The following is an 11,372-nucleotide window of genomic DNA, read 5'->3' on the forward strand; positions in this document are numbered from 1 at the left end:
TGTTTTCGGTTATTTTTTTTTAAAGCTAGCTTAGAAATCACATTATTTTTATATATAATTATTTAGTTGTAATGTTAATTCTTAATTACTGGTAGCCTTCACTAGAAACTATTATAAGAATTATATATGAATTTATAACCAAGCGTGTATTTACCACTAGTGAATGCAATATCAATTGAAGAAAGACGGAATCACGTCATTATTAAGAACTGGTGACCACTTCTGTATATATTGTGACGGTTCAGTTTTTCATGTTCCAACTGTCGGAGGGCTAGCATGGTACTGTGACGGATACTCAATCTGTTTGAAGTACCGTAAAGCTGTTTATTTCCAATCAAAAAGAATTCTAAGTATAAGAATTCCTCCAGGTGTATTAAAAGCGTTACCACGCATATATTTGTGTTTAAATTGTGATATGTTGGGCACTAAGAGAGCAGCCAATTTGTCATATTGCGAAGTAACTGGTGGATGTTGTGTTTTTCTATTATTTTTCCACCTATATTTGGCGTATTGAAAGCTATTTTAACGTATTGAACGTAGAGTCAGGGGTTTTTATAGTATTTTACTACCTATATTTACATTTTGGAAAGCTATTTAAACGTATTGAGCGTACAGAGTATTTTGCATTATTTATGGTAATAAAAGGTAATTATTGTAGAAAATAAAAGATATTTTAATTAAAACATTTCGGTGATCTATTCCAAAATTAAATGGTAACCCCGTATGCGTAACAATTTCAATATGCAACATACTCGAGAATGGTAAAATAGTCTATATTTAAAGTTAAAATGCGAAAACTATATTTGTAGTGTTCAATTTAAAAGAAAATTACTTCAGCTTTTAAATAAGATCATTTACATATTATTTTTTTATTCTAATTTAACCATAACTTTAAAAACGTTGCACGTCTGAATAGCTGTGTAGAATACTATTAACAGAGATAAATATTTCTGGGTTCAGTTAATGTGATGATTTGAGTGAAAAATTTGCATATGTTAAAGTTATTGGATTGAAGGAAACTTCAGTGTTTTCAGAGTGATAATTAAGGGAAGTTGCCGTACAATATAGTTGAAAATTATCTTTTTAAGTCTGTGTCCACCCATTGATTATGTTAGGAAGTGAAAAAATTTCATTTAGCAAGCTTTTCTTAAATTTCGGTATCCACCCTGTATCATTTAAAAGCTCAAGCATTGTTTTTATCAAGTTAATTTCAAAAATATCTTAAAACAAGCTTCCCTAAGTCTGACTAGCTCTGTAGGGTAATAATAAAATAGCTAAATATTTTTTGGGTTTAATAATTGTGATGCTTAGTGAAAATTTTCCATATATTACAGTATTAGGTTGGCTAATTATTTTTTTTCATCTGCTACCATACTCAATGGGTGAACATAGAATAACAAGGGTAATTTTCCATTATATTTAAAACCAACTTTCCTTACATTTCACTATGAAAACACTGAAGCTTCTTTCAATGCGATAACTTAATGACATGCAATTTTTTTTGCCCAGAATTACAATAATTGAATCGAAAAATTATCCAACTCGGCTTATTACGCGGATAATACAGAAATATAAATTACTTGATCAAAACGTTTTACGAATAATTTTGAGAGCTTTATCTATTGAATAAAAGTTAACCATCCCCAACCTCAAAGGTGGTATCGCGCTTAGATAGAAGACCCGATATGTTCGCGAATTCCGACAACGACCATAATTTCAAACTATGTTTTTTTTATATTTTTTATTTCTTTCTTTTATTATGTTTAATTATATATATTTAAAATTGAAGCTGAAACAAATTTTAAAATGACTTTGGTTTCCCATAAGACATGCTACCCTCCCCACCTCGCCGTCTTGCGCGCCTGCGCTGATTTCCCCTGGGGGGACGCGGTCTGGGGCGCGGATTTCTCGGGGGGGGGGGCGCGGCCTGGGGGCGCGTCGCGGTTAATTTAAAAATCAAATGAAAACATAGATTTAAGTGTTTTGCGCGGTTAATTTGAATTTGAAACATGGATTTGAGTGTTTTGACGTCATAGAATATTCGTTGTTGAAGTAACGTAGAATGGAAATATTTTTAAAATTTATTTTCATATCATTGTAGTACTTAAATATGCTTGCCACTTGACCCTATATCACGAGTATTTCTTAAAACGACTATACATCTAAACTCTACTTTTAACGCGGCAAAATACAATTCCGATATTCAAATATTTAAAAATACTTAATGAAAAGAGACTTTAACCGTTTTTAAAATTCACAATATATTTATGCCATCCCGATTCTCTTTGAGCTACGGAATAATATTTCTGGGTTTAAACCCCCCAAAATGACGTAATCTATAAAAATGACGTAATTTAAAAATGACTCACTAAAGATGACGTAATCTATAAAAATGACGTAATTTAAAAATGACTCACTAAAGATGACGTAATCTATAAAAATGACGTAATTTAAAAATGACTCACTAAAGATGACGTAATCTATAAAAATGACGTAATTTAAAAATGACTCACTAAAGATGACGTAATCTACACCATGCAACGGAAAGATTGCGTAGATGCGTTGTGGTTTTCATAAGCCAGCCGCTATGGGAAAGAGGAAGATGTCTCCGCTTAGGGTACCCAAGAAATGCTGGATATGCGCGGAAATATACCGGTCCGTGAGAGGTTTCAAACAACATTTAATGACTCATTTATCGTGTAATACAATGAAAGAAGATTCGGATCTGGCGTGTGATTGTGTAGCGAGTGAATCTCTCCATTACACGGAGGCCGAGGAAATGTCAGATGATAAAATTATCGATTATCTTAACGAACTTATTGGGGAATGTAAAAAGCGCGGTGCCACAATGGAATCAACCGAGTCAACTACATCTAACCTGCCAGCCGAATTAAAAATGCCGACTGAAAAGGAAATGGCTGCTCTGATTTATTTTCAAGAATATTGTAAAACTAATCAAATTCATAATATTAAAACCGCTGTAAAGAAAATGTGAATAAACGTTTTTATATTGAATACATTGTTATTTTTAAAGGTGACCGTATAAAGTAAATTTTACATTTGGGTAAATTGACACTTAATATTTTTAAAATTCTAAAATACGTTTATAATATTTTTCCAACGTGGGCGAATGAATGGACACAATGAACTATTAATTACGTAATCTAAAAAATGACGCGAGCAATGAGAAATAACGAGTCGGATTTATAAGATAATAAAAAATATTTATTTTTACAAAAATTTTTTATGAGATGATATATTACAAAAATTATTTTTCTTTTACGAGTAAAAAAAAATATTAGTGTGATACAAAAAAAAATTAAAATGGACATCGTATTTGGTTGTCTATTTCAGCGCGGTTCTGGGTAATCCAGTCGGCGAAAAGTAGACTTCGTTCCAAAGAACACGGTTGTCGGGTGTTTAGAGTTTGATGTCTGAATAGACATTTCACTGGCGGGGGCGTATCAAAAGTCGCAGCTCGGGGACAGTCAAAAGTTTCCAAATCGTATATGGCGGTCTCAATATAATCGGCTTAAAATTTACACTTTACGTCTCCTTTTGTAAAAATCATATCAGCACTCGATACAGCTGATATAAGGCAGGCGGGTAGTTTATAATAGGGGAGATACCCCGCGGTCCAGCAAATACCGTGAAGGTTCCTAGACACCCAGCCGTTTTGTCTTTTAATGGCGTTCGGAAGTTGTTGTACTGGATAGGGTTGTTCGAAAGTCCAAGCTTGAACGGCGGGAGGGGTCGATACTGTTGATATAGCTAGTTCCTTCACGACAATGTCGGGGGGCTCTCCGCCGGAGCGCGAGGCGGATTTTCCTAGTAGAAAGTCAAATTCGACAACGGCCATTCTCGCCATGCCACCGACACGATACTGAGGGTTTAGTTATGAATAAAACGGGGTATAGTCGCGTGACGGGAATTTATACTCCGTTTATGATGACGTAACACTAGCCTTTGAGAAAAAACGCGCGCGGCTAAAGAACAGTAGCCTCCACTATATGTATGCATACATATTTTTTCGTCCTAAAGTTTTACCATCGTACTGTCAGACTCTTAAAAATCCCTGAAGAAGGAGGAACAGTTTCTCCGAAACGTTCGATTTTTTAAATAAATATATTGTGAATTTTAAAAACGGTTAAAGTCTCTTTTCATTAAGTATTTTTAAATATTTGAATATCGGAATTGTATTTTGCCGCGTTAAAAGTAGAGTTTAGATGTATAGTCGTTTTAAGAAATACTCGTGATATAGGGTCAAGTGGCAAGCATATTTACATTCTACGTTACTTTAACAACGAATATTCTATGACGTCAAAACACTCAAATCCATGTTTCAAATTCAAATTAACCGCGCAAAACACTTAAATCTATGTTTTCATTTGATTTTTAAATTAACCGCGACGCGCCCCCAGACCGCGCCCCCCGAGAAATCCGCGCCCCAGACCGCGTCCCCCCAGGGGAAATCAGCGCACGCGCGCAAGACGGCGAGGTGGGGAGGGTAGCATGTCTTATGGGAAACCAAAGTAATTTTAAAATTTGTTTCAGCTTCAATTTTAAATATATATAATTAAACATATTAAAAGAAAGAAATAAAAAATATAAAAAACATAGTTTGAAATTATGGTCGTTGTCGGAATTCACGAACATATCGGGTCTTCTATCTAAGCGCGATACCACCTTTGAGGTTGGGGATGGCTAACTTTTATTCAATAGATAAAGCTCTCAAAATTATTCGTAAAACGTTTTGATCAAGTAATTTATATTTCTGTATTATCCGCGTAATAAGCCGAGTTGGATAATTTTTCGATTCAATTATTGTAATTCTGGGCAAAAAAAATTGCATGTCAATAAGTTATCGCATTGAAAGAAGCTTCAGTGTTTTCATAGTGAAATGTAAGGAAAGTTGGTTTTAAATATAATGGAAAATTACCCTTGTTATTCTATGTTCACCCATTGAGTATGGTAGCAGATGAAAAAAAAAATAATTAGCCAAACTAATACTGTAATATATGCAAATATTTCACTCAGAATCAAAATTATTGACTCCCAAAAAATATTTAGCTATTTTATTATTAACCTACAGAGCTAGTCAGACTTAGGGAAGCGTGTTTTAAGATATGTTTAAAATTGTTAAAAATCGAAATCTTTTAATTGTGTAACTGTATAGTTAATTGACTTAAGACTTTCACGTTTATTTTAATTTTGTATATATATGTATTTTTCTTTGCTTGTATTGATGATGTAAATTTCCAAAGTGTATGATTATTGTGAAACACCTTTTTAGAATATATTTGGTATAATTGTATCTTTTCGCTGTCAATCAGCATTAGTGGTGGAGGCAGTAAGGAGCCATTTCGGGGCTCGCCCGTGAAACGTTTGGGTTTTTTCCACCGAGAATGCTGGTCCTTTTTCGTTGCACGCTCTTTGGAAATTTCCCAGCATTCCGGGAGGGATTAAACCGAGTCCCATCGAAGGCTTCCTCGCGCCTCTAGAGCCCAAAAAAGGGTAGAAACGTTTTACTGTTGAAATCGTGCGGTCAGGCAATGTGCGCCGACCAAATGTATAACGTGGTGGCCAATGTGCGGTCAAAGTAAATAAAACTTTAAATTGTTAAATTTGAAATCAAGTGCGTTCCAGTTAATTTTTCTATAAGCGAGCTCTTACGTGCTAGGTCCCGGAACTTTTACGTGCTAAAGTTAATTTTAGTGTTTCAGTCCGCTAGATTAACTAATCTAGATAACATCAGCTCTCCCAAAGCTATTTCGCGCTATTAAATTGAACATTTTTTGGTGCCGAAACCCGGGATGGTGAAAGGGGACAATAAACCCAGGGGGTCGAACACTTTGGCCACAACCTTTAAGACCCAGCGTTTGGTATTTTCCATTCTCTCCGACATTTGTAAGATGTCGTTGACGTTGAAACTAAAAGTATCTCGCGCTTCATTCCACGACATGCCCAAAACTTTTGTGTTTTTGGTGGGGCCGCTTTGGGTTATTACGCTATTTTCTACCCTAATTTCCTCCCCCCACTTCGCCCTGATTTCCCTAGAGTTGCTATGGAACTTCCTCAGTTTCATTCCAGCTTCCCTTAAGATTTTTAACGCCTCACTTATTATTTGGTCAACTTCTTTCACCTCCTTATCCCCCGAAATTAAGTCGTCGACATAGAGGTCGCTATCCAACACCGCACTAGCTTTAGGGGATCTGTCTAAGTATTGTTTGGCGTGATATTTTATAGTGGCGGCTAACAGGAATGGGCTGGCCGTACAACCGAACGGAACCCGCCTAAACCTATAAACCACTAATTCATTTCTATCTGTTCCCGCTAAACTTTTAATCCAAAAAAATCGTAAGGCATCCCTATCTCTCTCTACTACGCTAATTTGGTGGAAGGCCTTTTCCACGTCGCCGGTGTACGCTACTCGGTGTTTTCGAAAGCGCGCCAACATTTTAAAAACTAAAGGCAAGAAATTAGGTCCCACCTCTAAACAATTATTAAGGGAAAGAAAACCTTTCGCGGAAGCGGACCCGTCATAAACGATTCTAAGGGCTGTAGTTTCACTACCTTCTCGAATGACGCCTCTGTGAGGGAAGTAATAACACTGGTTGGGCTTAACACTATTTTCTTGATCATCAACCTTTTCCACTATCCCTGATCTAATTTGCTCTCGTATGATCTCGTCATATTTCAACATCTCTAGGGGTTTTGATTCTAATTTTCGCAACAAATTAATTGTTCGCCTCTTGGCCACCTCTAAATTATCTCCCATTTGCTCACGGTTGGGTTTCCAAGGTAACGCCACCTCGTAGCGCCCTTCTTTCAAATTCACATTTTTCTCGAAATCGCTCAAAGTGGCTTCGAACTGATTAGTTTCAGTTTCACCGCCATCCTGTATGCCTAACGATTCTAAGTTCCAAAAAGCGCTCAATTGATCTGACACTAATTTTTCCTCGGATTGATACGCTACGTGGTTAACAGCTACTGAATTGACCCCTGCAGATGACCCTTCTCCTACCGACCTCCCTTGCACTGTCCAACCCAAAACTGTGTTTATGGCCATTAGATCTGGAGACAGTCTCTCAAATTGTCCCTTCGCTACTCGCCAGAAATAATCTGCCCCGATTAAAACATCGATAGGAAGGCTCACCTCCTCACTTGTGTGGCCTACTAAATCTGACAGTTCTAAATTCCTGTCTCTCATTTCCGATTTTACCCTTTCTCCTGGCACTGCGAAAACTGCCCCGTTGATAGAAGGAGTTTCTAGAGCTATAATATCTACCTGGTCCCCCGTGTTTACATTTTTCAGTGAGACCTGGACCTTTTTTCGGGTGGATCTGATTGGAACCTCACTTTCAAAGGGAAAAAGGTTCATAATTTCGCTACCGACAACCTCCAACTGTAACTTACGGGACAAATCCTCTTTAACAAAACTACGGTGACTAGCTCCGTCTAAGATGCATCTTACCCTGACGTTGTTCCCAGAGCTATCACTTATGTCGGCTCGCGCTGTTTGCAAAAGGATTACGCCGGAGTTAGCTGAACCTGTGGCTAGGGTTACGGAATTTTGAGCACCATATTGCACTTTAATCGGATTATTCTGCACTGGTGCAGTATCGCACTGCCCTGACTTAGTTTCGTTTCCTAATTTTTCTAGACCTTGATCGCATACTACTTGGTGGTGTTTGCGCCTACAAGTTCTACAGTTTTGAATTCTACCCCTACATTGGAAGGCGGCGTGCCCTGTTCTGAGACAGATAAAGCATAACCGTTTCTGACTAGCAATGGCTCTTTTATCTGGGAGTGGAACACCTGTACAATTATAGAACGGGTGTTCGGAACTGTTACAAAAAACACAATTTCTTAAATTATTCTGATTGCTTTGCACGCCCGTATGAAGAGCGGCTGCCGAAAATGGTTTATGAGGTAAACCTTTACTAACATTCTGGACACTTTTAACAATAGGTTTTTCTTGAATACTATTGCCTTTTGGTTGTGAGGGGCCTGCTCTATGAACGGCTAAGGCTCGTTCGCGGCATTGGATTTCGCTATTTAAAAAGGTCAGTAACCCCACTATTCTAAAAGGTTGACTTCCGTCGTTACCTCGAGTATATTGTTCTATTAAATCCAATGGCAGCAGGCCTCCCACAATATGGGCTAATAATTCCCCATAATTATCCGTCATATGACCTAGAGAAGTCAAACCTCTAACTTCAATTTGGCACGTGTCATGCAGCTCTCTTAATCCGGCTACGTCCGAAGACTTAGTAACCGGAGTTAATTTCAAAAAATTATTTAATCTTGCGCTAACCTGTAGGTCTTCACGACCAAAACGACTTTTCAAAATGCCTACAGCTAACTCGTAATTCTCAGCCGTTAATGTTAACCCTTCTATGGCTCTTTCGGCCGTTCCCTTTAAATAAGATTTTAGGTAATTGAACTTATCAATATTGGATAATTGTTGTGGATCGCTCCTTCAAACTGAGTCCAAAATGCTTGCCATCTGTCTAAATGACCGTCGAACCTTTTGATCTCCAGTTTCGGAAGTCGGACAACTGCTGCTGGGGGTGTAATGATGGTATCCTGATCAATGGCTCCGGAATGTTGGGATCCCGGTTGTCTGCTGTTGGCTCCTTGTAGTAGAGGAATGCTTGGCGGAATATTCTTCTCGTTTAGCCACCTTTGCGCTCGGCCACGCCAAACTACCAACGTGTCGCTGTATTCTTCCATTTTCTCCAGCTCCTCGTCCTGTTCATCTTCGGTCGTTTTACTGACCAGGATTTTGTTATCCAGTTCATCCAATTTTTTCTCTTTCGCGTTCAATTGCTCGACATAATCACTCATACTTTGCTCAGAAATTACCGCTGACTTTTGAAGCTCGTCTTTAATGAGGTTGCAGATTCGAGTGACACCACCCCGTATGGACTTCCGTTGTTTTTCCAAACGTTGTGCCATTTTTCAATATCACACTAACTGTCCAGCCTATAATCTATCGCGAGTTATCCCGGGTTTCGGCACCAAAAAATGTTCAATTTAATAGCGCGAAATAGCTTTGGGAGAGCTGATGTTATCTAGATTAGTTAATCTAGCGGACTGAAACACTAAAATTATAACTGTATAGTTAATTGACTTAAGACTTTCACGTTTATTTTAATTTTGTATATATATGTATTTTTCTTTGCTTGTATTGATGATGTAAATTTCCAAAGTGTATGATTATTGTGAAACACCTTTTTAGAATATATTTGGTATAATTGTATCTTTTCGCTGTCAATCAGCATTAGTGGTGGAGGCAGTAAGGAGCCATTTCGGGGCTCGCCCGTGAAACGTTTGGGTTTTTTCCACCGAGAATGCTGGTCCTTTTTCGTTGCACGCTCTTTGGAAATTTCCCAGCATTCCGGGAGAGATTAAACCGAGTCCCATCGAAGGCTTCCTCGCGCCTCTAGAGCCCAAAAAAGGGTAGAAACGTTTTACTGTTGAAATCGTGCGGTCAGGCAATGTGCGCCGACCAAATGTATAACGTGGTGGCCAATGTGCGGTCAAAGTAAATAAAACTTTAAATTGTTAAATTTGAAATCAAGTGCGTTCCAGTTAATTTTTCTAAAAGCGAGCTCTTACGTGCTAGGTCCCGGAACTTTTACGTGCTAAAGTTAATTTTAGTGTTTCAGTCCGCTAGATTAACTAATCTAGATAACATCAGCTCTCCCAAAGCTATTTCGCGCTATTAAATTGAACAAAAATTAACTTGATAAAAACAATGCTTGAGTTTTTAATTTTACGATACAGAGTGGCTCCCATTTAATGTGATGATTCTGAGTGAAAAATTTTCAAAAGTCAAAGTTATTGGATTGCATGAAACTTTAGTGTTTTCAGTTTGAAATTTAAGGGAAGTAACCGTTATTAAAGTGATGGTTAAATTAGAATTGAAAAAAATAAATAATTTCAGGTTTTATATAACTGATATAGGGTGGATCCAAAAAAAGTAATTTTTTTAAATTGAACACCATCTCTTCTGAATACCTGTGTTGGGTAATTCTAAGGTGGTCACATATTTTTTTCGATTCAATAATCGTAATTCTGGGAAAAAAATGCATGTAATAAAGTTATCGCATTGAAAGAAGCTTCAGTGTTTTCATAGTGAAATGTAAGGGAAGTTGGCTTTAAATATAGTGGAAAATTACCTTTATTATTCTATGTTCACCCATTGAGTATGGTAGCAGATGAAAAAAAATTAATTAGTCAAACTGATACTGTAATATATGCAAATATTTCACTCAGAATCAAAATTATTGAATCCAAAAAATATTTAGCTATTTTATTATTAACCTACAGAGCTAGTCAGACTGAGGGAAGCGTGTTTTAAGATAAGTTAAAAATTAATTTGGAAAAAAAATTGCTTGAGCTTTTAATTTTACGATACAGAGTGGCTCCCATTTAATGTGATGATTCTGAGTGAAAAATTTTCAAAAGTCAAAGTTATTGGATTGCATGAAACTTAAGTGTTTTCAGTTTGAAATTTAAGGGAAGTTACCGTTATTAAAGTGATGGTTAAATTAGAATTGAAAAAAATAAATTATTTCAGGTTTTATATAACTGATATAGGGTGGATCCAAAAAAAGTAATTTTTTTAAATTGAACACCATCTCTTCTGAATACCTGTGTTGGTTAATTCTAGGGTGGTTCCATATTTTTTTCGATTCAATAATTGTAATTCTGGAGAAAAAAAATGCATGTAATAAAGTTATCGCATTGAAAGAAGCTTCAGTGTTTTCATAGTGAAATGTAAGGAAAGTTGGCTTTAAATATATTGGACAATTATCTTTGTTATTCTATGTTCACCCGTTGAGAATGGTAGCAGGTGAAAAAAATAATTAGCTAACCTAATACTGTAATATATGGAAAATTTTCACTAAGCATCACAATTATTAAACCCAAAAAATATTTAGCTATTTTATTATTACCCTACAGAGCTAGTCAGACTTAGGGAAGCTTGTTTTAAGATATTTTTGAAATTAACTTGATAAAAACAATGCTTGAGCTTTTAAATGATACAGGGTGGATACCGAAATTTAAGAAAAGCTTGCTAAATGAAATTTTTTCACTTCCTAACATAATCAATGGGTGGACACAGACTTAAAAAGATAATTTTCAACTATATTGTACGGCAACTTCCCTTAATTATCACTCTGAAAACACTGAAGTTTCCTTCAATCCAATAACTTTAACATATGCAAATTTTTCACTCAAATCATCACATTAACTGAACCCAGAAATATTTATCTCTGTTAATAGTACTCTACACAGCTTATCAGACGTGCAACGTTTTTAAAGTTATGGTTAAATTAGAATAAAAAAATAATATGTAA

At 36.4% G+C, this 11,372-nt stretch overlaps 1 protein-coding gene across 1 annotated transcript; it reads right to left on the reverse strand.

Annotated features, from left to right (window-relative positions):
• Positions 1–5,779: 5,779 nt before the first annotated feature.
• On the reverse strand, positions 5,780–8,191 carry LOC149923334 (uncharacterized). The gene has a single exon (XM_090160906.1). The coding sequence runs from the start codon at positions 8,189–8,191 to the stop codon at positions 5,780–5,782; it is 2,412 nt and encodes an 803-aa protein (XP_090017032.1).
• Between the last annotated feature and the right edge of the window lie 3,181 nt (positions 8,192–11,372).

This window comes from Leiobunum rupestre, chromosome 10 (assembly GCF_980474605.1).
Source record: "Leiobunum rupestre chromosome 10, qqLeiRupe1.1.hap1, whole genome shotgun sequence".
NCBI classification, from domain to species: domain Eukaryota; kingdom Metazoa; phylum Arthropoda; class Arachnida; order Opiliones; family Sclerosomatidae; genus Leiobunum; species Leiobunum rupestre.

What these genes read in the sequence shown, in the direction of transcription:
- LOC149923334 (XM_090160906.1), bottom strand. Translation starts at nt 8,191, where the DNA reads ATGACGGATAATTATGGGGAATTATTAGCCCATATTGTGGGAGGCCTG.